Source organism: Phyllopteryx taeniolatus, chromosome 8 (assembly GCF_024500385.1).
Source record: "Phyllopteryx taeniolatus isolate TA_2022b chromosome 8, UOR_Ptae_1.2, whole genome shotgun sequence".
Lineage (NCBI taxonomy): Eukaryota > Metazoa > Chordata > Actinopteri > Syngnathiformes > Syngnathidae > Phyllopteryx > Phyllopteryx taeniolatus.
The window spans coordinates 30,407,864-30,435,737 of NC_084509.1; the positions used below are offsets into that span (position 1 = coordinate 30,407,864).

At 42.0% G+C, this 27,874-nt stretch overlaps 2 protein-coding genes across 14 annotated transcripts in view; one reads left to right on the forward strand and one right to left on the reverse strand.

Moving 5' to 3' along the window:
• nlrx1 (NLR family member X1) overlaps positions 1 to 1,397 on the reverse strand; it is a 30,408-nt gene extending 29,011 nt beyond the window's left edge. For 6 of the 12 annotated variants that reach the window (XR_009789644.1, XR_009789643.1, XM_061781252.1 and 3 more), the window contains exon 1: positions 845 to 1,355. Coding sequence is in view for 9 of the 12 variants with exons in the window: in XM_061781244.1 (XP_061637228.1) it covers positions 845 to 966 (122 nt within the window). In the remaining 3 variants the exon portion in view is untranslated. Of the gene's footprint in view, positions 1 to 844 lie in introns of all 12 variants that reach the window. The other 6 variants (XM_061781246.1, XM_061781245.1, XM_061781253.1 and 3 more) reach the window with 5 other exon arrangements.
• efhd1 (EF-hand domain family, member D1) lies at positions 1 to 27,552 on the forward strand. Of its 2 annotated transcripts, none has more exons than XM_061781255.1 (4): positions 1 to 147; positions 19,870 to 20,017; positions 24,800 to 24,934; positions 25,328 to 27,552. In XM_061781255.1, the coding sequence occupies exons 2-4, from the start codon at positions 19,904 to 19,906 to the stop codon at positions 25,460 to 25,462; spliced, it is 384 nt and encodes a 127-aa protein (XP_061637239.1). In that variant the 5' UTR covers positions 1 to 147; positions 19,870 to 19,903; the 3' UTR covers positions 25,463 to 27,552. The 2 variants fall into 2 exon arrangements, with proteins under 2 accessions (XP_061637239.1, XP_061637238.1); XM_061781254.1 differs by lacking the exon at positions 1 to 147 and adding an exon at positions 9,144 to 9,571.
• The last annotated feature ends 322 nt before the right edge of the window (positions 27,553 to 27,874 follow it).

A 27,874-nucleotide genomic window follows, 5' to 3' on the forward strand; every position in this document is an offset into this window, starting at 1 on the left:
ACCGCGGTGGGAGGCAGAAAGGTCACGCCGGCCGGCGAGAGCCGAGCTGGACGTCAGGGGACGTGGAAGGACGGTCAGCCCGCTGCACGCATGTTCACGACTCACAACCGAAGCCGGGTGTTCGAGAGCTTGCTGAGAGAGAGAGCGGTAGGTGATCATCTCCCCGCCTTTCCGATACATGACAACAACAACGCATAGTCCTTCGGTGAACGTGTTGAGTGACCGTGAACCTCAGGGATGGATCATTAACTGAATGAGGAAGCACTTGAATGATTTTGTGAAAAAGAACTGAACGATTTTTTTTTTATGAACTGATTTGCATGATTCAGTACACTCAAAACAACTGCCGTGCCCATCACTAGTCTGTAAAATAAACACAGTCCCGCGACTGTTTTTTTTTTTTTGGCCCCAAAATGAGTCACTTTGATTGGCCTCGCAAAGGCTACGATTCCCGGTCATGTGACTGCATTGTGTCGTCTGATTGGTGAATTAGAGGCAAACGACATGTGATCCCGTTTGATTGGCGTAACAGCCGCCCTAAAATAGACCCGCACACGCAAGAATGAATAAATAAAAGTAACTAACGGCATGTCAATCATTGTAACGGAGTAAAAGTAAAGTAAGTCCTTCTTCACATAAATACTCGAGTAAAAGTATTGTTAATTTAAAGTACTGTGACAAGTACAGTTTATGGAAAATGTTACTTGAGTAAATGTAACGGAGTAAATGCAGCGCGTTACTACCCACCTCTGGTGTTTTGTATGTCAGCGAACAGAAGTTCCACTCGTGAGTGAGAAGCAGAATAACAACACTTGTGAAAAGTCCACACTTAATTAGAACTTACCGCTGCAGCGTGGAGCTCATCCTTCTTGCTCTGCTAAAATAATTAATGCCAGTGGAAACTGCGGTTTTAGCTGTATGGAAAACAATATATGGTACAGCAATGTTGAGCAAGGAAATTATCATTTGATCCGCGCACTAGTTTAGAAAACACACAGAAACCACACGTCTTCCGACATTCACACTTCTACATGCAGTCATTTCACCCCGTTATACGTGAGAACCTCTTCTGCAACTCCGACGCTTAATAATGATTAGTACTGTAACTACAATAACTACCTATGCTGTAACTATAAAACCGCAGTTGTAATAAGAAGGTCACTCATACCTCATTGTCAATGGAAAAGGGTCAACTGGATTAGAAGCAAATGAAGCGACGTGGTATTTTTCATCTGTTATATGTATATACCAGACTCCTACCGTCCTTTTTCTTGTCCGCAGCAGAGCAGTATCCAAAAGCTGTCGTTGAATTTCCTCGGTTGTCCTGATCGAGTAAAACCCCTAATAAATGTGCGATAAAGCGTGATTCTCTTCCCGAGAAGGAAGCGCCTGAACTCTGCGTCCGCAAGTGCCGCTTCAAAATAAAATGACATGTCGCCAATCTACGATACTTCATGTAGCAGTAAGCGACAAGTTTTTCATGTGGAAGTGGGTTATGCCCAGGGGTGATGAGACCGGTAGTCTATTTTGTACTTGTGTCATGACAAGCGTTATTAACAGCAGACCTTAGACTACAATGAGCTTTATTTGGACGTAAGAATATTGACTGGAATAGTTTTACACTACAAGATACCGGAACACTGGTTAACATATATATATATATGATGCATCATAACTGTTTGTTGTGCTCGATGCAGGGAGGGTGATTTCATTTTACATTAGACTCTGCAGTTTTACAGCGTATTTGATGTAGCGTTTGTAAGAAGCGCTTTTATTTTTGTTGATAGTGTTCCCAAACGAATGCGCTTTCCTATGGCAGCAGTTGAACACATTTTGCAACTTAATATTGTATGTTACGTCTCGTTTCCATTTCAGATTAAAAGCATCGCCTGAAAACAAATGCACTACGTCAACTAGAAAATGCAATTCCTGGAGAAATTGCGTGTGAATGCTGAAATGCTGGTAGAAATCATGTGGAATGCTATTGCATCTTATTGAATGATGTTGGATAATGTGGAATGAGTTGAACACATAGAAGTAGGAATGGTGCAAATCCGTTGAGAAATAAGGAAGTTACAGCAAAATTTCGAATTTCGGGCTTTTATTTTGAAATTTAGTGAAATTCGGGGAAGGGGAGTTGTTCACAGGTTGGTTTGAATGAGCTGAACACGTAGAAGTTGGAACGGTGCGAATCAGTTGAGAAATAAGGAAACTGTAGCTAAAAATTTAGAATGTGTGGCTAAAATGCGGGTATTTCAGTGATGCACAGTTTACAATGTGGGTAATGTAGTAATATGAGAAATGTGGAAAACGTAGTAAGTGGAATGGTTAGAATTAGCAGGGGGGGGGAACAAGGCAGAATAGAGTGCAATGGGGGAGAATGTGGGTATTTTAACACAATAAAAAGAGAAATGTGGGTGAAAATGTGGAATGTGGGTAATATGGGAATGTGTTTTGAAGAAGTTCTGAATGAGTTGAATATTTTAAATGTGAAAGGGAATGATGTGAAATAATTTTGTTGAAAGTCACATTGAGAATGAATGGGACATTTTTGGGTGTAATATGTGGAATTGTGGGTAATGTGGGTAATATTTCCCTTAGATAAATACGAGCCCGCATTGCGTGAATTTTTGGAACACGTTGAAGTTGGAACGGTGTGCATCGGATGAAAAATGAGGAAGGAGATACACATCGAAAAATGCCGGAATAATAAGAATACAAATAAAGTATAGGAATAACATAGCTTTCAGCATTCACACAATTAGGAAGTAAGCCAAGCAAGATGGTCATTTATTTATTGAATTACAAGACAAACAAAACACAAAATCTAAGGAAATGTGTGTTTGGTGAATTATTTTCTTTTTGTAACAATGCTTCTGGTAATGATGGGCAAATCAGTTACAGTGACCTCCTCTGGGGCCGGGGATTGAGTCCCAGTCATCAGAACTGTGAGGCAGACGCTCTAACCAGTCGTCCACCGTGCCGCTACATTATTATTATTATTATTATTATTATTATTGCTACCCCTCCTGGAAGCCGTCACCTTATCGTGGTGGAGGGGTTTGTGTGTCCCAATGAGACCCGAGGAGATAAGTTGTCTAGGGCTTCACGGCTCTGGTACGGTCACCCATGGCAAACAGGTCCTAAGTGAGGGACCAGACACTCTTGAGAAGGGTTGGATTCTCTTCCACGCTGGAGTTGCCCACGGTGAGAGGCACCGAGCAGGTGTGGGTATACTTATTGCCTCCCGGCTCGGCGCCTGTATGTTGGGGTTCACCCCAGTGGACGAGCGGGTAGCCTCCCTCCGCCTTTGGGTGGGGGGACGGGTTCTGACTGTTGTTTGTGCCTATGCACCAAACAGCAGTTAAGAGTACCCACCCTTAGAGGGGGTGCTGGAGAGCGCTCCCGTTGGGGACTTCAATGCTCACTTGGGCAATGACAGTGAAACCTGGAAGGGCGTGATTGGAAGGAACTCCTCCACTTGGGGAAGGATCTCATCCCCGACCTGGAGAGGGCACGCCACCCTTTTCCGACTGAGGACCATGGTTGGTTTTCATCCCAGCCGCTTCATACTCGGCTGCGAACCGAGCCAGTGAGCGTTGGAGATCACGGCTTGATGAAGCCAACAGAACCACATATTCTGCAAAAAGCAGAGATGCAATACTGAAGCCACCAAACTGGACCCCCTCTTCGCCTTGGCTACCCCTAGAAATTCTGTCCATAAAAGTTATGAACAGAATCTGTGACAAAGGGCAGCCAGAATGAGTCCGACTTACTGCCAGCAACGTGGACCAAACTCTGACACCGGTCGTACAGGGACCGAACAGCCCATATCAGGGGATTCGGTACCCCCTACTGTCGAAGGACCCCACACAGGACTCCCAGAGGGACATGGTCAAACGCCTTCTCCAAGTCCACAAAACGCATGTAGACTGGTTGGGTGGACTCCCATACCCCGCCCCGAGGACCCTGCTGTGGGTGTAGAGCTGGTCCACTGTTCCACGGCCAGGACGAAAACCACACTGGTCCTCCTGAATCTGAGATTCGACTTCCCGACAGACCCTCCTCTCCAGCACCCCTGAATAGACCTTACCAGGGAGGCTGAGGAGTGTGATCCCTCTGTAGCTGGAACACACCCTCCGGTCCCCCTTCTTAAAAAGGGGGACCACCACCCCAGTCTGCCAATCCAGAGGCACTGTCCCCGATGTCCACATGATGTTGCAGAGGCGTGTCACAGCCCCACAACATCCAGAGCCTTTAGGAACTCCAGGCGAATCTCATCGACCTCCAGGGCTCTGTCACAGAGGAGCTTTTTAACCACCTCAGTGACCTCAACCCCAGAGATAGGACACCCAGACTCTGCTTCCTCATGGGAAAGCGTGTTGGTGGAATTGAGGAGGAGTTTTTGCCTCTGCAACCACCAATCTGCATTCGTTTGGCCAGCCGGTACCATCAGCTGCCTCAGGAGTCCCACAGTCCCTCACCGTTGGTGTCCCCCAACGGGTTCTGGAGTTGCCGCCATGACAGGCACCGACCACCTTACGGCCACAGCTCCGGTCGGCTGCCACGGCAAAAGAGGGGAGGAACATGGTCCACTTGGACTCAGTGTCCCCCACCTCCCTTGGGACGTGAGTGAAGTTCTGCCGGAGGTGGGAGTTGAAACTCCTTCTGACTGTAATTAAATCGATAGAAATGTGAGTATCCATCCCTCCATTTTCTGAGCCGCTTCTCCTCACTAGGGTCGCGGGCGTGCTGGAGCCTATCCCAGCTATCATTGGGCAGTAACAAAAAACAAAAAGTCCAGGTTTATTATGGGGAGCAATAGTGATGGGCAATTTAAGCTTTTGTGAAGCACTGAACCACTAGGACCAATTGAATTGTTTTGAAAATGGTTTCATTTCTTGAAGCTTCAGTTACAGTGACCTCTCCTGGAGAAAAATAAGGCAGCAGTGAATTTTTTTTAGACACTTTAATTGAGCCAGTTTCTTTTCTCCACATTTGGAAAGTAATCACTCACAAGGAACAGATAATGATGGCGTGCCTAAAAAAATGTTTTGCTGCTTAAAATAGATGAGAGTAAAGGAATAAAAATCCCGCTCCCTCCCAGTCCTGAGTGTTTTTTTTTTTTTTTTTTTAATATCACCCAATTCCGCATTAAAAAATAAAAATCCCGCCCAATCCCGCTCACTCCCACTCCCACAGAGCCTAATCCCAATCCCAAGTGAGAAATGTTTATGTGCTTTATGTGTTTATGTTTAATGCTCAGTGTTCAGGCGAAATGTTCAAATATCGATTTGATTCAAATTAAAATAAAATATAACTGCATCATGTTTTTCACTCCCATCAGCTCCCGTCTCATGGTTTCCACTCACGTCAATTCTCGGGGACGTTGTTATCACAATTCCCGCTCCCAATGACCATCACTCCCACTCTTGAATGATAGTGATTTCGCTCCATCCCGTGAGAATCACGCGAGACCCACGGGGCCCTGTGGGTTTCCGGAAAAATGTCAGCCACTTGTCCCCGTACAGCACCATTGTTGCTCGGGGACTAAATTTTCCTTCCACAAATATTTGTCAATGGGGAGGGGCAGACAGCTAGGGGCCTCCCAAATGCTCAGACCCTAAGTTTTTTCTTTTTTTGCTTTAATGGAGCCATATAATCTCCATCAAACTATTTACAAATAATAATACAATTGATAAAATGAGGAACAGATAAACACGCAGGTAGCTAACAATTTCAATGATTAAAATAATATACGAACAAATACCTGCAATTGGCTGGCGACCAGTTCAGTGAGTCCCCCGCCTCTCGCCCGAAGATAGCTTGGATAGGCTCCAGCACGCCCGCGACCCTTGTGAGGATAAGCGGTACAGAATATGGATGTATGGACGAGCGAATACGTTGTTGATTGCCTTTTACTTGCTTCAAAGAAAGCAACGGGAGATTCAAAGAGGCAACAGAACAAAGGTCCCATCAATAACTGACATCAAACAGCACAACAACACGACACACCAATCACCCCAAAGTCACAAAAACATATCAATGAACTATAACCCATCATGCAGTTACATTGTTTGGCATTGGCAGAGAAGATTTGACACATTTTAAAAACAATTTCAGCCAATATACATCTTCAGCACTGCTGCTCAGCCACCAAAGCATGTTTCTTACTCGCAATTTGGCATTATTTAAGAAGGTAATAAGCAGGCTTTCCATTTATCCATCCATCCATCTATTTTCTTTTACCGCTTCTCCTCACTGGGGTCGCAGGCTGCTCAAGGCTATCCCAGCTATGCTTTCCAATTATATAAGATTTATTACCTGTAATGTTACAACACAGAAATAATGGAAACACAAATACTTTCATTGCATCACTGATGAGTTGCACAAGGAAATGAGGGCTCATGTAGAACACAAGTGTGCTTCAGCTGAAGGTCACAAACTGATGGCCGAGCATTCTCCTTCAGGATTTTCTGGTAAAGAGCACAATTCATGCTTCCATCAATCACGGCAAGTTGTTCAGGTCCGGAATGGGCAAGCAGTCCCGGACCATAACTGTACATGTTTGACTGTTGGCATGATGTTCTCAGTGATGTGCGGTCAGTGTAGGAAAGTGAGACAGAGCTACACTGCCCCCTGGTGGTATTTCCTTTTCACTGCATGCGAATAGCAAATAAAACCTTATAATTACATTGAATTGTTCCATTTTAGTTCTATGGTCTGTGCTTTACATTGATTTTCTTTTTCAATCCAATAATTTCAATTATTTTATCATGAGCAAAGGTGAATTTTCCTATTTCCTATTCAAATGCATAGGAAGCGCAGCTACGAGTCACGTTGAGTCATCGCTCCCATGATGCTTCAAGAGACCCACGCGCACATCCATTCAGGCAGGATGCCATTTTTGCCCAGTCTCTTCTTTATTGATCAGTCATAAACACTGACCTTATCTGAGGACAGTGAAGCCTGCAGTTCTTTAGATGTTGTTGTGGGTTCTTTTGTGACGCCCTGGATGATTCATTGCTGTGCTCTTGGAGTAATTTTTGTAGGCCGGCCACTCCTGGGAAGGTTCATCACTGTGCCATGTTTTTTTTCCATTTGAGGATAATTGCTCTCACCATGGTTCACTGGAGTCCTTAAGCTTTAGAAATGGCTTTCCAGACAGATATATGTCAATTACTTGTGTTCTCATCTGTTCTGGAATTTCTTTGGATTGTGGCATTTTGTTGCAGATTTTAAAAATCTTTTGTCTGACTTCATTGTTTGAGACAAGTTCTATTTAAGTGATTTCTTGATTGAACAGGTCTGTAGGTAATCAGGCTTGGGTGTGGTCAGTAAAAATGAACTCAGCTTTCCAAAAAATGTGATCAGTTAATTCAAGATTGAGTACCGGGGGCAATTAGTTTGTCACACAGGCCAGGAAGCTTTTAATGATTTTTTCCCCCCCTTAATATATACAAAGATCATTTAGAAACTGCATTATATGTTCACTTCAGTTATCTTTGTCTGATATTTACATTTGTTTGATGATATTTAAAGGTCCCATATCTTGGGTACTTAGACGTCCATAGAGTGACTCTTTAATATGCACTTAGAATAAAAGTGTCAATTTCATTGAAAAAAACAAACAAACTTGGTTTTGTCATACAAGTGTCCAGAAAAGGCCCCTCTGACAGCTACTTCTGTTTGACCCAGTTTTGTATCGCTTTGTCTATAGTTGGCTAAGATGGCCCCCTTTGCTCTGATTGGTTGCCTCCATGTAGGAGACCCACTTGTGAGAGCACACGTGTTTGTTATTTTGACAGCGTTGACGTAGATCTTTGCTAGTGATGGCGATAAGCTCGAGACATCCGAATGACCTGATTTCAGGCCTCTCAGCAGAAAAAAACATCTATAACTCAGGAATGCGTGGACGATTTTAATTCATATTTCACATGTTCACTGAGGTGCCATAGAGACAATATGTAAATGCAGCCCTATGGGGGGCACAAGCCAGTGCAAACTGTTGGCCGGTCCCAAGCCCGGATAAATGCAGAGGGTTGCGTCAGGAAGGGCGTCATGCTTAAAACTTTACCAAACAAATATGAGTGTTCATCCAAAGAATTCCATACTGGATCGGTTGTGGCCCGGGTTAACAAAGTCTGCCACCGGCGCCGTTAACCTGCAACTACTGTGGGTCGAAGACGAAGGACAGGTAGAAAGCGCGTTCTTCGGTAGAAAGAGGAGAGGAAAGCACAGAGCCTAGAACTGAATGTGGGGACTTTGAATGTTGGGACTATGACAGGAAAATCTCGGGAGTTGGTTGAGTTTTGAGTTTTTAACCTGGATTTAAAAACACTCACACTTGGGACTGACGTCACTTCTGTTGGCAACTTATTCTATTTGTGTGCAGCATAATAGCATACCTGAGTCTGGAGATCTCAGAGCCCTACTGGGTTTATATTCCATGAGCATTTCTTTCATGTATTCAGGACCTGGGTAAATTTGATAAGACAAAATGACACAGGGAATTAAAGAATCCGATTTTGAATAAACTTTATTGATCTGAAAATGGTCTATTGCCGGTAATGAGAGCAACTTTAAGGGGCAGAATAAAAGTAAAAATAAAAGACAGCATTTTAAATGTTTTGTATATATGATGAGAAATCATTAATTCTATTATATTTTAAGGAATTCATGGTAAAAGGTACACCATTTTAGCATTTTTTTTAGTCGAAAGATAGCGCTTCATATATCCAAACCCTGTTCTAGGGATAGGGTGAAAACTAAAATACCACCATAAAACCCCTCAAAAAAAATTTAAATATACTAATGTAAACATGAAATTTTAACTCATAATTAGGCACGCCCACTGCTGGTTATTGAAAAAAAAATCGATTTGAATATAATTTTCTTTAAATTTTACATCAAGGACACAAAAAGGCCCGTAATCCAATAAACACCCTTAAAGGGAAAAAAAAAAGGATTATTGGTTTGCAATTTTCCTTGGATTGCGGGACAGTAGCATTTTATCCATTTTCTATACCGCCACGTCTCATTAGAGTCGCCCTTTCCAGCTGACTTCGAGCGAAGTCCATCCAATGATGATTTAATGACTCCTTAACAATTTCCGCAAACGCAGTTTTGTTGGGTGAAACTTTATTTTGAAGCACATGAGCGGAAGCAGTTCGCTTCCTGTGGGCGGGAGACTGGCATTTTGACAGTAGGACTACAAGCGGATCCCAAGCTCCGCATTCTTGTGAGTTTTGACAGTCAGTCACCGTGCGCAACGTCCCTGAAACAGTATGGCGTCTGACGAGCTCGCGAAAAAGCTACAGTCGCGACTGGCCGCATCGGAGGAGGCCGAGCCGAGGCCAGAGTCCGAGGAGAACCTCGTCACGGCCAAACCTCAAGACTCTGAGGCAGCTTGTGACGACTGTTCGTCCGAGCTGTCTGCAAAACTCCACCGACGGCTGGACATAAACGAGGGCAACGCTCCCCCTCGGGCTAGCCGCGTCTTCAACCCCTACACGGAATTCAAGGAGTTCTCCCGAAAGCAGATTAAGGACATGGAGGTGATGTTTAAACGGTAAGAAGGATACCGATACAAGTAGTAGTCGTACAACGAACACGCCTTAAGTGTCGCTGTGTCGTGCGGATTGAGCTCGTGATGAGATTATGATTGAGATGCTGACGCGTACATAGCCAACCAGGTAAAAACAATTCGCTTTTCCATTCACTTCATGAAGTCCTCTTTTGCTCGTGCAGGCCTGCTCCCGTTTAGTTTACACGAGCCCTTCCAGCTTGCACTGCATGCTTCTTCGGCTTTGTGTCGCATTCGCAATGGACTCTTCTACCGACATCTGTGTGCTGTGGCCAAAGTTATTGTGCCAGCTGCAAACGCAAGTATGGATGACTCTTTTAACGGTCATCGTTTGGAACAGTTGTATCCAGTTTCTCCATTTCATTGGATTCCGCCATTGTTTTTTTGTTACATTTTTAACGAAACGCTTGAACAATAAGCGCTTTACGATCACGTTAGTTGTAATTGGCCTTACATCTGAGAACAAACGACCAGTTTCTCAAGGTTCAAAACTGCACAGGACACACTAATCAGTCTCTCCTACTAAATGACCGAATTAATAGGCAAAGTACGTCACACTGGCAAAACGGTAGGGGGGCGAGCAGTGATTTGTGTAATTTGGGAAAATTACCGTTTGGAGATAGCGATCAGTTGAAAACTAGCATTCAGACACCCAGCACGTCTGTTTAGTAATTTCCTCTTTTTACTCTCAACTGTCAACTTGAACCCATAGAACTGCAGGCTAGATTGTCACCCGAAGAGGACAGCTGAAGAACAGTATATCATTATTAAATCACCATTTGAAATTCCAAAGTTTCCTGGTCATATGAATGGTTCGTACTGGTGGCATGGGTAGGCTTCACTGAACTGTTGCATGTATTGTCTTTTTTTTTTTTTTTTTAAATGTTTTATTTTGTAACTTTTATATCAAATTGGGTCATTAAAATTAACAGATGACTTGTTTTAAAAACTGTTACACCATATGTGTTAAGAATGCATTTCAGTTATATATTTAAATATGGTGCAGTGGTTTGTATGCATAGACAAGCACTAGACGACAGAAGCAAGATGCACCTAAGGAAGAAATCTCAAGTAGACCTCAGACTCATTGTGGGGCGGTGTTTGCCTTGACCTGTTGGATTTTGAGGGAGAGAGAGAAAGAGAGAGGGGAGGTAGTTAGTAACAGTCACTAGCGCCATCCTCATACTGTGGTCTAATCTAAATGTAGAAACTGTTAGCCCTTAATTGTTTTGCAGGAAGTCAATGTATTCATGCCAGACCACATAAATCTGAGAGAGAGAAGTGAATCCTTTGGTCATGACATTTACAGTATCTCAACAGTGTTTCAGTTTTCCTTATAACCATGTGCACTCATAGCAAGTTAACAATTTAAAGTAGTATAAAATCCATCCATCCATTTTCTGAGCCGCTTCTCCTCACTAGGGTCGCGGGCGTGCTGGAGCCTATCCCAGCTGTCATCGGGCAGGAGGTGGGGTACACCCTGAACTGGTTGCCAGCCAATCGCAGGGCACATAGAAACAAACAACCATTCGCACTCACAGTCATGCCTACGGGCAATTTAGAGTCTCCAATTAATGCATGTTTTTGGGATGTGGGAGGAAACCGGAGTGCCCGGAGAAAACCCACGCAGGCACGGGGAGAACATGCAAACTCCACACAGGCGGGGCCGGGGATTGAACCCGGGTCCTCAGAACTGTGAGGCTGATGCTCTAACCAGTCATCCACCGTGCCGCCTAGTATAAAATCAAAATATTTAAAAGTACAAGGGTTTGGAATTCACAAATTCACCTTTTCTGTTTTTGGGGAACTTGTTCCTCCATTATTTGTGGAAAAACCCTGTGTGTCCCCCTACAAGTAAAAAAAAAAACCCGACAAAATTCATCACAAATACTGTCTACAACATGTTTTTGAGCATCTGAAATGCTATGAGCCTCTTTCCAAGTGTTTTAGAATCGTTAGAGGTATGTTATGGTCGAAACTATTAACAGAGGCAAGTAGAATCACTTTTTGGGTGACCCACGTTATTCATGGAAATTTGCTATTTGTGGTCTGGCTTGGTCCCAATCCCCTGTGAATACTGGGGGTGCACTGTATAATGTGCAAATAAGTAAGACAAACATAATCTACTGACATGACATATGAATATCATGTGTACTGTAAAATTCAAAACTGAACTCCATTTGCTTCTTTGTGAGCCAAAACAGTAGGAAAGGGTGCGGAGAAAGAGTGAGTGTTTCGAAATGTGCAAACATCTGAAATGTTTCGCCAACGCAGTTTACTTATTAATATTTGACTCACGATTGAGTCTTACAGTTGTATGCTTTGGAAGGCTTGTCTGTTCACACACTAGCATGAATGATTTCATGAAATGTAAGCAATAGACAATGCTAAGAACCTTTATCAGTACATAATGCCGAGCGTTTTTTGGATTCCACTTTTTTGCAATCTATTATATCGTCTTAAAGAAACATTCCATTGAAGTTGCTGTTCAAGGCTAAAGTAACACAGTATACCGTTAACCTTTGATCAGTCAGATAACAGTACAATTTAAAAAAAAAAAAAAAAAAAAAAAAAAAAAACTTGGTCGATAAATATCTCTACGGTACTCAGAAAATTTCTTAGCCTCCAAATGTGAAAAATTAGACTTTCTTAATAAAAAAAAATACAAGTGCGCAAGAAAACTACATAGAGCAATTTATTAAAACACTTAATTAATCGTGTGGATGGAAAAAAATGTTTTGTTAATCCAGTTTTTTGTTATCAAGCAAACAGTCAGCAAAGAAATTATGTGTGTAGCTCAACAGTGCAGCTGTGTTTGCCTAGTTTCTAAAAATGACAGTTTATTTATTATTTATTATAAATTGTCCCGAATTAGAACAGAACCTCTGGTGTTGATTGTGGATTGGGTATCTGCTGTCTCTACGTATTATTTCCCCCCACCAGAATGTAGTTAATGCTTTGCATCATCGCACTCTCACTTTGTTGGGAAAAAGTTTGATTGGCTAATGAGGAAGGGGAGATTAAACATTCCAAGTTTAAACATCAATGTACTGACTTTAATTTGTTTAGCCCCTTGCTTTACACTGGTGGTTAGTCAAATGATGATGACTACCCATTAGAAGCCTGGCTTTATTCTTTTGTTTCCACTGAATGCATCCATAATATGGGGTACCCAAAAAGTCCTTATAGAATTGATACGCTGTTACAAAGTATACAGTTCTCCCACTGCATACAACTTAGTTAAAAAACCTGGAGGCTATTCATTTACGTTTGTCTCAAATGCCTTTAGCCTCATTTGACTTCCCTGATCCCGTACGCGGTACACATTCCCATGGAACAGCCACCACCCAGTGACCCATTTTTTTTCTTCAACAGATTGTTTTCTTTATGGCATATTTCAGAATAAGTACTTGAACTTGTTAAATATTTTTGGGGTCCTTTCTTTGGAATTGGACCTTAACTGTTGCATGTAGTTTGAGCAAAACATGAACGTTAGCTCAACTGGATGGTAACAATATTGGCGATCATTTCCTATGAAAGTGAGTGTCCTTGTGCCAAATGCTCACCCATCTATAATTAACAAGGATAAGAACACAACGTCTCACTCTTGTAGGCAACAGTATACAGTAATCAACACCGTTGCCAAGTTAAGCGTTTAAAAAAAGACACATTTATAATTCATGTAAATAAAATAAAAAGTCAAGACTATTTTCTAGGCATTGGCCATAGTCCTGAAATAAACTCTGATAATGGGCATTTCTTGATGCCACAGGATACTGGTGCATGGCCATTGGTGGAAGACTGCAAGGGATGTGGGCCCTTTGTGTACTTTGTGGGCCCCTGGCATCCAAGAAATGAAACCAAAGACAAGCATTGTTGTGTTTCATGGAAATGTCGTTCCAAGGGAAGGGACCGCTTTGGCTCAATTAAAGTGGCACTAAGCAGGTATCTGTGTTTTGTTTCTAAGATAAGTGCTGAAAACATGTGCAAAGACTTAAAACAATATAGTGCTGAGTTGTTGAGCTATACGGTTCACTCCAAAAGTATTGGAATGGCAAGGTCAATTCCTGTTTTTGTTCTATACTGAAGACATTATTAGGGTTTCAGATCAAAAGATGCATATGAGACAAAAGTTCAGAATTCCAGCTTTTATTTCATGGTATTTACATCTAGATGTGTTAAACAACTCAGGACAGAGCACCTTTTGTTTGAAGGCACCCACTTTTGCGTATACTTTCTAGCGCGGTTTCCCTCCCCCACTATATAAGGACAAAGTGACATCGTTTCTTTTGGCTATGCTGCTCACTTGAGTTAGCTGTGTTTAACAAGGCCCATTTACCACTTCAGCATGCAGTTAGCAAGCCGACGATGGCTACACCCTGAAAATGCTTCTTCTCTAGATGCTTCAATTTACAGAACAGATCTGTGACTTTTTTTAAGCTCCCAAAAAATGGGTAAATAAAAAACCGATAGATTGACTTTTTGAAGACACACGCAGATGGCGAGCTGAACATCAACACCACCACCCGACTCGATTTTACGACGGATAGTTTTGTAAACATTCACCAGAGACAACATGGCTTCGTGGGTAACTTGACACTAGTGAATGGGGAAGTGCCTAACTACCTGGGCTTCCTCCTACCGTTCCGCTGTCGTCAGGTGCTGTGTTTGGCTGTGACATTATGTCATCAACAACAAGAGGAAGTTGACTTGTGTGCTTATTTTTATAATCATAGTCCACAATAACTATTAAATTTTGAAGTTGAGCTTCCGAACGTGATTTTACATCGTATGAGCTATGACCCAATCAGTATGTTTGATTCCTTTTTGGCGCATCCATTCGACACGCCCATAGGGTCTGAGAGCTGAGAGGTGGCCCTTATTATTCAATTTTTGAACCCTGATTTTATATACTCAATTTTTTTTTTTTTTTTTTTTTTTTTTTAATTCATAAAAATTTGGTAGGCTTGTTAACGTTACTCTTCTCTGTGGTGTGTAGAATTTACATGACGTTTTTTGGGCCTTTATAGTGCCACTTTAAGACCCTTATAATCACTTTAAACCCCTTTTCCACTACACTGTACAGGGTTTTTCCTGGCCCAAATTGAGTCTGAGATGGTACCATTTTCACCATTCGTATGCATCTGAGTCACATGCTGCGCTTCCCACTGGCTCAAACAAGCAGTTTTTCTGTATGTTATGTACATGTACAGTGATGGCTTACTTTATTAAATTTTTTTAACGCGATCGGACCATTAACTCAATCACGTTTTTCTTAGATCAACTTTCCCCATTTATATGAATGGAAATGAGATGAATCCATTCCACCACCATGTTTTTTGATAAGCTGGCACTTTAGTATTGTAATATATAAAAACATACAGTAATAATATACAGTGCTGATGACAGACACACACAAAAAAAAAAAACAGCAACCCCACACCACAATGAACCAGGACAAAACCCACATAAATGCCGCACCACAAACACAAACCCCGCGCCCCACCGGTGAAAATCGGGAAAGGAACCAGCGCTGCACAGCTCCCAGTCCCATCCATTTAAAATAAATAAATAAATAAATAATTTGCCGTGCAAAGCCCCACCCCCGCGCCAAAATGCCGAGCCCCAGCACGCACCCCCAAAATCTATTCAATTTTCATCTGATTGTAGACACATGCAGATGCTACCAAAGAGCTCTGCGACTCTCTAGAGGTGATGTGTGGGTCGGTCTTTACCTCATAATTTTTCTGTTTTTTCTGGGTGATAGTTTTAATGGGAATCCTTTTTTAGATTTCTAAGAGCTGCTTTCATGTCATTTTGGCATGGAGTCAAATTCATTGTACTAGTTTTAAATGTAATGTTATGACAGATTCAAGGTTCACATTGTTTTTTTTCTTTTCAAGAAATGAAAAAAACTCTTAATTCTTCTCCTTAACAGCTTCCATAGCCTGTTGACATGGCGGCAAACAGAGAGGAGACATTGTTTCGTCAATCATTTGGAATTTGTTCAGCAAATACCTCTATCCCTCAGTGTGCCATCAGACAGGGTTTTCAGTGTAGGGGTGACATTGTAACGTGTAAAGGCCTTTTCACACCGCACTTAGCAACACGCAAGGCTCTGTCAACTTTCTCATTCATAGTGTATGTGCTGAGGGGGCGGGACCACGGAATGCTGTGTCGTGGCGCGGCAAGTGCAGAGGGCGGCTGACAGGCACTCGAATAGGAAAATGTTATTTTCCGGAGCGGTGGTGATGTGATGTCAAAAGGCGCCTTCAATAGGAGAGGAGCTGGCGGAGTGATTTCTGATTGCTATTTTGGCGGACGTGTACTGTAAACGGCATGGGGAAAATGGAAGTCAAAATAAATGCTGTGTTCGAGTGTCCCAAGCTTTGAGACAATAGAAAAGTGATATACCGAGACATCTCTCCAGGAGGCTTTCAAACTGCTCCCTGCTCAGCCCAAAATACAACTCGAAGCACTCTTGGTGGAACTATAGCTCAACGAGCTTAAACTCCTCGAGATGCTGCCATGAAATTAGTATGGCATGAATCCATTCCCCTTTTTTCGCTGCTGCTCGTCTCCTCCTCCTCCTTAAAATAAGCAAAGCCAGGGGCTTTCTCTTGCAACAATGACATACATATTGCCGACGTGCAGTCTACTCCTCTACCCAAAGCCTCCTGACTTCCTTGTAGCATGCAATGTCAGCATTTCCAAATATGGGCAAACGTCCACTGGGGTGCCGTCATCCTTGCACACAGACCTTTCACACTGAGCAAGTGCGGTGTGAAAAGGCCTTAAAGCCTTATGTTGTAAAAGGCCTATTTTCCTTGACAAAAAATGTTTATTAAAACTCGGCAAACTATCTGACATGTACTGTACCTGAATTGCTGTATACTGGATGCAGGATTGTCTTTACATACTGGGGAAAAAGGTGGCTTTTGTTTGGAAGCAGCGCCTTTTATCCTAGTTATGTTCAGTGACAGTTTTGTTGTTACAGTAATCCCTCGTCATGTATTTAATACCAAAATATATGCATGTGAGGTGCAGGTAGGGCTGGACGATTGTATGATCAAGATCGAACATTGTGATAAATTTCCCGTCGATCTCTATTATCAGCTGTGTGTGTATTTCCCCGGTCTAACACGGTGGGAATGTGCGTGACAACAGCCAATCAGTGTCATTCTTTTCCTGCTCCACCTTCGGTTGCCAGTTGTGGGAGTAAACAGAAACCATGCCTCCTCAGCTGGTACGGCCCATTTAAAAACTCCCGGTCCGACTCAGGCGTTGTCACATGGCGCACGCCGCGTTGGCGGTGGCCACTCTTCATCCTTGCTCTGGACCGGCGATGGAGGCCGCCGGGCGCTCCACGACTCTCCATCGCTAGTTGTGTGGCGGCGTCTCCAAAGTAATGTGGAGCAATGCTTTTAACTCGCCGATGTGCAAGGTACTGTAATGTTGGCGCCCTCAAAAATGAAGTCCCATCCAAGTGATTATGTGGAAAGCATAAAAATGTGAGTGTAGTCCGCACAGCTTGTCACCCACTGCACAGTGCAAGTAGCATTCGCCGTTAGCCACTGCTCGCGGTGAGACCATAGATATGAAGACTAGATAAATGCTGGTTTAGTTAGGACGCACGAGCACCAGCTGCGTTTGTGTAAATATTTGTTATTTGAAGGTAAATCCCGCCTGTTATCTAATGCTTATTTTAGCTAGCCTGTCAATAGGGTTTTCCATTGACGGTTAGCATTAAGCTTTGTGTGGGATGGTGGTGTTGAACGCTGAGCTGAAGTCCACGAACAGGATCCTCACGTGTGTTATATATAAAAGTGTTACAGCCCTAATGATTAACAGCAGGGTGATGCCGATGGTTTGAACCTGAACTTGCTAAAATTGTGTTTTCTTTATCGCTGGCGTCTTCAGACAAAAGTAAAATACATGCATATAATTTATTTATATTTTATTATACATGTGTAAACACGAATGAAGATTACACATCGGATATGGTGATTTTTAGTCATTCTTGAAGACTTTGTAGACATTGAATATTTCTGCAATTGCTTTGTCCCGGTCTCCTGTCATCAGGCCGGATTCGCCAGTTACCTGAACCGGAATCAAGTGCTTCGACCTGTTTTGGCAAATGCGAAAGTTGGCTGCACATAACCCCTATTGTTGCAGTTAATTCCATGTAACTGCTACTGCACTAGCTCACCAAACATTTTGAGCGCAAAGCTGTGGTTCTTTGCTCATCTATTAGGAATTGTTGCTATGCATGGCAGTTGTTGGAACAATTGTTGAATTGTGGCATACCAATACATACAGCTGCTGTCAAAGATTACAGTGTATAGCTGAGCAAGAGACTTTGAATCTTGTACGAGCCTTAACATGGGAAGATTGAATACCATACTGATTGCTTCCCATTGGACTTTGTGGAAAACTACCTCATGGACATTTAGAAGGCCTTGAATTAAACAATGACCTGTTTCCTGGTGGCAGCAGATAAGTCTGTGAGGTCAACAAGCCAAGTCAGTACACATGCATGAACAGCTCCTGAAGGCTTCTAAAAATAGATGTACTATCAGACATGAGGCTCACGGCTCACCCAGTTGGTGAAAACAGCTGGCTGCTTGTATCTACATCGCGATATCAAGTCTGAAAGGAGCTTCATTGGGGCAAAAATCCTATTCCAGTTCAATTTTGCTGTGATGAATGAAACACATTCATGTTGTGGGACACACACAGTTGATTCAATGGAATGGAAATTGGGACTGGTTGCTGGAGGAGTGCCATTGTCTTTAGCAAGGCACCAAAACACAAGCGGTACAAGGTGCATCACATTTGCCCAACCTTCGCACTCTGTCTTTCCCTTGCTTTTTAGCAAATCGTACTGCTTGTGTGTGGGTTATGTATGTGTGTATAACTGAATGTGAATTTTACACCGATCTGGTCGGCTTGATCGGTATCGCCCGATAATTAGCATTTTATGCTGATCGGCTTTGTCATCATTCGCCGATCCGATCAATGACGTCCTTGATCGGATTCGCAAAAGGCATTTACTCCGCGTCGCCATCGTGTATAGTATATTTGAATCCAGAAGCTGGTTTATTTTTAGCCTTGTAGCGTCTCTTTTGACGTAGTACTGACAGCCAATAGTTATTTATAAAATAAAAATAAATAAAAATGTTGGCGGTGTGGGACAGACAACACATAATGCGTGGATCAGACTAAAAGACAAATTTGGTCTTATACTATTGGAGTATGTCGTACTACTGCAATAAAATCTTGTATTCCGATACCACCGCATCCCGTCTTTTACGATCACTGGGCTTTATCTTGTCAACTCAAACGCGACCGGATACACTCGTTACCACGGCGACAACAACAACAATGGATCGCGTTGTGTGTATTACCAGAAGAAAATGGAAAAATGTATGCTGCTGGTCACCGGTGCACGGGAGAGGACTTTAATTCAAGGACTGCTTGAGGCATGTTCACGTACTTTTAATACGATACGGCTCGCAAGCAGGCAACAAAACGTTATGTACCCTAGCAAGCTAGTGCTAGCACTAATGGTTGTACGTAAACATGCCAGCATTCTGACAAATCATGCTCTAAGGTTTCGGTGTGTATGAAGCAATTTAATTACAATAAAATAATTTAATTACAGTAATTACCCATTATTTCTGTCATGTTGTAATGTTGGTTTGACCTGACTGATTAGAATACATGTCCTGACAAGATATTTTTGAAGATACTCAGTATACAGTAAATGAACAAGTCATTTAAATAGACACATTGCTCCATCTTATCATTTTTTAAACAAAAATCCTGATTGTGTAAAGAGCAGTGAATTTATCCTTGAGGTGGGAAATATTGTGGGAAATGTGCAACCACCATTGTTTTTTTTGCTCCCTGTTGTCTTATCAAAACTTATGTCATTTAAAAAGACAAACTACACTCATACTCAATCAGACTCCCTTGCCCCTACCATCCTACACTTCATTACACTTTCCTCAACATTGACAAGTCTGTAACCTTGGAGTTGTCCTCAGTCGCACCCTCCCCTTCCATGCTTTGCGATCCAAATCACTAAAAAACATCTCCATATTGCCTTATTTTCTTACCGACAAATATGTGTTCTTCATGGCATAACGATCCACCAGTGAGCTGTGTACAAAAGCAATACCCATTCTGACAATGTGAATTTGCATACTTTAAATTAGGTAGGACCTTGTACTTCAGGTTCAGTTCCACGAGTGAAACGGACTTTGACTTGTGCTTTTTAGATATGACACTGGTAAAGATGGCTTCATTGACCTAATGGAGCTCAAACTGATGATGGAGAAGCTGGGTGCTCCACAGACCCACCTGGGGCTCAAGAACATGATCAAGGAGGTGGATGAGGACTTTGATGGAAAACTGAGCTTTCGAGAGGTGAGTGTGCGCTCTCACACCCGCATCACGGAACATTGTGGTCGTACTTCAAGGTACCTCTATAGATCACAGAAGGTAAATAATTTTTTTGAGGTTGTTCATTTGCCATCCATCCATCAATTTTCTGAGCCACTTATCCTCACTAGGGTTGCGGGCATGCTGGCGCCTATCCCAGCTGACTTCGGATGAGAGGCAGGGTACACCCTGAACTGGTTGCCAGCCAATCGCAGGGCACATATAGACAAAGAACCATTTGCTTTCACATTCACACCGATGGACTATTTAGTCTTCAATTAACCTACCACGCATGTTTTTTGGGGGGGAATCTGAGGGGAAACCAGAGTACTCGGAGAAAACACTCGCAGGCACCGGGAGAACATGTATACTCCACACTCCAGTCGTCGACTGTAATACCATTGTTTATTTGTTTTTATGACAATTTATTCACTGTCTTTGTGGGGAAAGAAAACCCGCTGGGGCAGGCTGACTTTTAACTCCCTCTTGATGACTATTTTGAGAAGCTTGCAGGAAGTAATTTATGCATACATGCATGTTAAGTAGAGCTTTGTTGACATGAATGTTTTTTCTTTGATATTAATTGCAAGTAGAACTAAGATGTTAATAAGAACCAGAAACTGTAATAACTGACTGGAGACCTGAGAGACACTGCCACACCATAATCACTGTTTTGACAGTCTTTATCTGTATCCATGTAGCCAGACACCCAACTCACCCAACTAGTGTTTTCAATACCTTGGATTAGCATGTAAAGCATGTAAAACTAATTTCATGACAGTTAGTAATAATTAGCCTTTACACGATCAGGATTTTTGGGGCCGATCACTGACCACCAATCAGCGAGTTTAAAAAAAAAAAAAAAAAAAAAAAAAACGATCACTAGGGTTGGGCATCGTTGGAATTTGAGCGATACCGGTTCCTTATTTCGATTCCAGTTCCAAACGATTCTCGATTCCGATTCTTTTGGGGCTGGGTCAAAAAAGTTTGCATGGTTTAAATAAAGGGTGTCCAAATTATGAACATCCATTTTCTTAAGAGACTGCAACATAGACTAAAATGAACATTTGACTTGGGGTTCTTTATATTTATAACCAGTATCAATATCAAACCTATGACCTAAAAGGCAATGTGTGTGGAAATAACCCAATTGACTTAATATTCATTAATTAATGTTTCAGCTAAAAGTTAAATATAGCATTGTTAAAATTATTTGGGACTGTTTCATCATGTCAAATGGTTTATATGTGCAACTTTTCACTTGACTTCCTGTTTTAAGCTTGTAGCCTTATATTTTGAAAGGTACGCACTTAGCATTTCAACACAAAAAGTAACTACACACAGCACCAGCGATTTATTTATTTTTGTTAAAATGGTATGGAACCAAATGCTATAAAATGCTGATTCCTTTCCCTATTTTCACCGATAAGGCACAAGGTTAGTGTTTGTGATATCGTGAAACGTTTGTGAATTTTGTCCCAATTCATTGTGATGTAAAGTTGCTACGGATTAGCTCAATGTTAAGCTTTTTTTTTTTTCCTGTCATCGGTGCTTACGTTGGTTCGAAGACTAAAATAAATGCTGAAAACCATCAGTGCAAAAGTGCAACCAACCGTTTACCTTGTTAGCTGTCTCAATGTTGGCATAAATGTATTTTATTGTTTCACTCACCCAATTGACTGAGAGTTGTCTACACTGAAGCTCTGCGCGATGTAGATCTGAGGCTTGGAGCGCGTCAAGACACTTCACATCATGAAAGCCTCCTTTGCACAATATAACCTTATTCCAAGTGTTGCACTGAGGCGATTGGTCATTAATTAAAAAAAAAGTTAAGACACACTTTTGTTCGCCACCGCCGCCATTGGGCACAAGCACGTCTTTGTGCGCTCTCTTCTTCGTTGGTTTTCGCCACTTCTTCGGGGTGGGCGGACTGTTTGCATCGAAACTGGGAACCAAAATTTTAACGATTCTGGGAGAACCGGAACATTAGTCCTGGTTCCAATCGATTCTCGATGCCCAACCCTACCGATCACCGATCCGATCACAAGATGGAGCAATGTGTCTATTTAAATGACTTGTTTATTTACTGTATGTACTTGTGTACCGTATATTGAGTATCTTCAAGAGTATTCTCTTGTCAGGTCATGTATTCTAATTAGTCAGGTCAAACCAACATTAAAACATGACGGAAATAATGGGTGCTAACTTACTGTAATTAATTTATTTCACACACACTGAAACTTTAGATCATGATTCGACAGAACGGCGGCATTTTTACATACAACTGTTAGTGCTAGCACTAGCTTGCTAGGCTACATAACGTTTTGTTGCCTGCTTGCGAGCTGTATCGTATTAAAAGGACATGAACATACCTCAAACAAATCCTTGAATTAAAGTCCTCCCGAGCACCGGTGACCACCACCACACATTCCCCCCCCCCCCCCCAAATTTTGTTCTTACAATACACGCGGCGCAATCCGTTGTTGTCGTCGGCGCCATGGTAACGAGTCTATCCAGTCACGTTTGAGTTGACAAGAGAAAGCCCAGTGATCGTAAAAGATGGGATGCAGTGGTATCGGAAAACAAGATTTTATTGCAGTAGTCTGACGTGCAATAGTGAAAGACTGAATTTGTCTTGTAGTCTGATCCAGGCAGGACGTGTTGCCTGTCCTACACCGCCATGTTTATTAAAAAAAAAAACCTTATTGGCAGTCAGATATATACAGTACTATGTCAAAAGACTCGCGACAAGGCTAAAAAGAAACTAGCTTTTGGTTTCAAATATTCTGTACACGATGGCAACGCGGAGTACAGTATGCCGATCCGAGCAATGACGTCATTGATTGGCTCAGCAAAAGACATTTACAGTGGGTATGGAAAGTATTCAGACCCCCTTAAAATTTGCACTCTTTATATTGTGGCCATTTGCTAAAAATCATTTAAGTTAATTTTTTTCCCCCTCATTAATGTACACACATCACCCCATATTGACAGAAAAAAAAACCAGAATTGTTGAAATTTTTGCAGATTTGTTAAAAAAGAAAAACTGAAGCCATAAGTATTCAGATCCTTTGCTCAGTATTTAGTAGAAGCACTCTTTTGAGCGAATACAGCCATGAGTCTTTTTGGAAATGGTGCAGTTTTTCACACAGGGATTTGGGGATCCTCTGCCATTCCTCCTTGTAGATCCTCTCCAGTTCTGTCAGGTTGGATGGTCAATGTTGGTGGACAGCCATTTTCCAGTCTCTCCAGAGATTCTCAATCGGGTTTTAAGTCAGGGCTCTGGCTGGGCCATTCAAGAACAGTCACGGAGTTGTTCAGAAGCCACTCCTTCGTTATTTTAGCTGTGTGCTTAGGGTCATTGTCTTGTTGGAAGGTCAACCTTCGGCCCAGTCCGAGGTCCTGAGCACTCTGGAGAAGGTTTTCGTCCAGTAATTGGCCGCATTCATCTTTCCTTCGATTGCAACCGGTCGTGTCCTGTCCCTGCAGCTGAAAAACACCCCCACAGCATGATGCTGCCACCACCGTGCTTGACTGTTGGGACTGTATTGGACAGCCAGGATTTTTTCACACATACCGCTTAGAATTAAGGCCAAAAAGTTCTATCTTGGTCTCATCAGACCAGAGAATCTCAATTCTCACCATCTTGGAGTCCTTCCGGTGTTTTTTTTAGCCAACTCCATGCGGGCTTTCATGTGTCTTGCACTGAGGAGAGGCTTCCGTCGGGCCACTCTGCCATAAAGCCCCGACTGGTGGAGGGCTGCAGTGATTGTTGACTTTCTAGAACGTTCTCCCATCTCCCGACTGCATCTCTGGAGCTCTGCCACAGTGATCTTTGGATTCCTCTTTCCCTCTCTCACCAAGGCTCTTCTCCCCCGATTGCTCAGTATGGCCAGACGGCCAGCTCTAGGAAGGGTTCTGGTCGTCCCAAACGTCTTCCATTTAAGGATTATGGAGGCCACTGTGCTCTTAGGAACCTTAAGTGCAGCAGAATTTTTTTTTTGTAACCTTGGCTAGATCTATGCCTTGCCACAATTCTGTCTCTGAGCTCTTCAGGCAGTTCCTTTGACCTCATGATTCTCATTTGCTCTGACATGCACTGTGGGCTGTAAGGTCTTACATAGACAGGTGTATGGCTTTCCTAATCAAGTCCAATCAGTATAATCAAACACAGCTGGACTCCAATGAAGGTGTAGAGCCATCTCAAGGATGATCAGAAGAAATTGACGCCCCCGAGTTAAATATGAGCGTCACAGCAAAGGGTCTGAATACTTATGGCTGTGTAATATTTCACTTTCTTTTTTTTAATAAATCTGCAAACATTTCAACAATTCCTTTTTTTTCTGTCAATATGGGGTGCTGTGTGTACATTGAGGAGAAAAGTGAACTTCAATGATTTTAGCACATGGCTGCAATATCACAAAGAGTGAAAAATGTAAGGGGGTCTGAATACTTTCCATACCCACTGTAAATGTCTTTTGCTGAGCCGATCAATGACGTCATTGATCGGATCGTTGAATTATGACATTCAAGCCGATCAGCATAGAACGCTAATTATCAGCCGATACCAATCAGGCAGATCAGATCGGTGTAAAGTCTAGTCATAATACAATCGAAACACAACCGCAGTTCAACAGCCTCTCCACCTGTTAAGAAGAGGTTCAAGCTTGTTTGACAGATCAAACAGTATCCCATTTTGAGGAGCAACAACTGAGATTCACCATAACCTGCATCAATAACAGATTTGTTTTTTTCTCCACCTCACAGTTTTTGTTAATCTTCCGAAGAGCAGCAGCTGGGGAGCTGCAAGAAGAGAGTGGTCTTCTGGCACTGGCCAGACTGTCTGAGATCAACGTCTCCACTGAGGGAGTGAGTGGGGCAAAAGACTTTTTTGAAGCGAAGGTATGTTCTCTTGCGCACAGCCAGGCAAGTAATGTGTAATGCAAATGTTCTCAATTCAACATGCACTAGCAATTTAATTAATGAAAAACGAGTGTACCTTTAAGAGCTACTGAGGATTTTCTGATCCAGTCACATTTTCCTTTTGACCCTCTTAAGCTGTCTTACACCTCATTTTATGCCCGTCTATAGAAATGGGCAGAGATCTTATACTTTCCTAAGCAGGTAGATTACACTAGGATTCTTTATCAAAGAACAAATGGGAGTATTTCGGCAGTATACCTTTCTTAGAAATGAATACAATCTTACAGAAAAGTTTTCTTTTTAGATTTTGAGCAGTGTAATAGAAGTGTTAGGCCATCATAGGATCCAAGGAATTTGTGTGTGTGTCACCAGATGCAGGCTCTGTCTGTGGGCAGCAAGTTTGAGGCTGAGATCCGAGAGGAGAAGGAAGAACGCAAGAAACAGGAAGTGGAGAAAAAAGAGAGGCAAGCCGCCTTCAAACAGCTGCAGTCTGCTTTCTGCTCATGACGCTAAACAGGAAGTGGACGGAAATCCTGAAAATGCATATCCAATATTCGTCAGATTTTAAAAGTACATTCACATTACTTACATTCTTAAACAGTAAAACTCAAAATTTGGCACTTTATAACAAAGTTAAACACTCACTTAAATAGATGAGCAATGTTCTGATTAGTTATTTAATAACGCAAACTTGGGTCAATGGAAATACATCAAATAAGAAAACAAATGGGGACCAGTCCAAATGTGTGTGTGCGTGAGTCTGCCATTGTATTGCATTTCCACCCTAAAGTTAAAATATTGATTTTGTTCTGTATTCCGTAAACACTGTGCAGAATATGTTGTCTTGCATCCCCTCATTGGCTTCAACGTACTCTTGTCTGTATTGGGTCTATGAAGTGTGATGTTCCAGTAGGGTCATGTTCTTTCATCCTGACATTATTTGTAATACTGTTCAAATGTTTATATTTGAGAGAGATGTTCAGTGTGTGTTTGTGTAAATAATATATTTCAAAACATAATTGCTTGACAATATTGACTCACTAGGCTGGAAGGAAAAATAAGCCGCATACATTGTCAGAGCTTGCGTGGAGTCTTGGGTCTAACATGATCCATTTCTTTAATATCATCACCTTCATAAAAAAAACAAAAACAACAAAAAACAAAGGCGAGTCATTTTTTGACAGAAAAAAAAAAAAGTATATTTTTTGCTTAAATTGTCTCATGATACTGGCCACATCTCCTAAAATTGCTGACATCCTCAGTTGAACTACTCAGGCAATTTCACCCTTGAAATTAAATTATTAATAAAGATATTCAGTAGTTTGTTCAGTTTTTTTGTTTTATGGGAAAAAAAATGACACCATTATTTTAGCGTGGTGAAGATGTACAAAAACAGCCTGAAGCAGCTGTGAACAATTCAAATTGAACTGTTTGACTAATGAAAGAACATTTGTTTTGTACTACCCACCATTAACATTGAAATTCAGAGTTGCTTTCTTTACATGAAAATTACAGCATTTCTTTTTTTTTTTTTTTTTTTTTTTGGACGGTGACATGACAGGCAAGATGTACCAATGTTTGTTTGGAGGTGGAATCAGGAGGGAGTTGTCCTATCTTAACATCCAAACTGGAAGCACAGACAATCTTGCGCTTGAAAATTCAGCTCAAGATTTTTTTACACAATTGGCACCTTGTATGTCTGATTAAATTAGACTGAGTACATATGAGGACTAAAACGCATCACAGTTCAATCATTACTGCCTGCGTGGCCTCTGTCGCCGGTGTCTGCTAAGCTGGGTGGCTCCACTCTGAATAAAACTGATTGCCATTGATGCTCATCACTGCATCGTGTTCACGAAAGAAAATATTTGTAAAAGTTTGAGATAAATCATTTATCAGAGTGCATGTTAACTCCAGAATAATTTGTCCAAACCCTTGCAATGGGATAGTTTTTTTTATTTTTTACATTTTTTTTTTTTCCTTTTCTTCCTTCCAATATATTTACATTCAAGAATTGATCAACCTTTCTGGCATGTACAACTATTTTTTTCAGTCTAGTTGTCATGACCCCTGTTAAATTTGCATTGATTTTGAGCAGTGGTGCAAGTCAGGGCCAGCCAGGCCTTCTCCGCTGGCCTCAACACCATCAGAATCACATTTCTAACCTAAGTTCTAGTATTTTATTTTCCATTAAATTGTATTGATGTATTTCTTTTGGCTGCACTGCTTCCAGAATGTTTATGGAGATGTTAGATTTTTTTGCCCAATCAGAGTTCACCCTTTGTGAGCTGCCATGTCAATGTAATCTGCCCAGGCCCTTCAGAATCACTTATACCGGCCAATGTAACACGAACTATATTATTGGTCTGTTTCATTAACCATTCTGGTTTCAAATTCACATCCCAAGGCCAGTTAGCTGGCCCAAAATGACATTAGCATTTTTCTGTTTTCTGATTGGTTGGTCAGCGCAGAACTATGACAGCCAAGTTTCACTTGCAAAACACGTCTAGCGATCTGCACACAATTATACATTTGAGTTTTTGTGTCCCCAATGGCTGATGGAGGAGGAGAAGAAGAAATTAAATGGGTCAAACAGACTTTTCCAGAAAAGTTTTGTGTGGAAAGGTAATGCCAAGCCTTGTAATATTGCGTTTTTGTATTGATGGTTCCGATAATTGTGATGTGCTAGTGGTGGTATTAGGAAGGTCGGGTAAGTCCCCACTGAATCCCCAGGTACCAATAGTCCACTACTGATTAAGAACATGCACTAAAAACATCCATCCATCCATTTTCTGAGCCGCTTCTCCTCACTAGGGTCGCGGGCGCGCTGGAGCCTATTCCAGCTATCATCGGGCAGGAGGCGGGGTACACCCCGAACTGGTCGCCAGCCAATCGCAGGGCACATAGAAACAAACAACC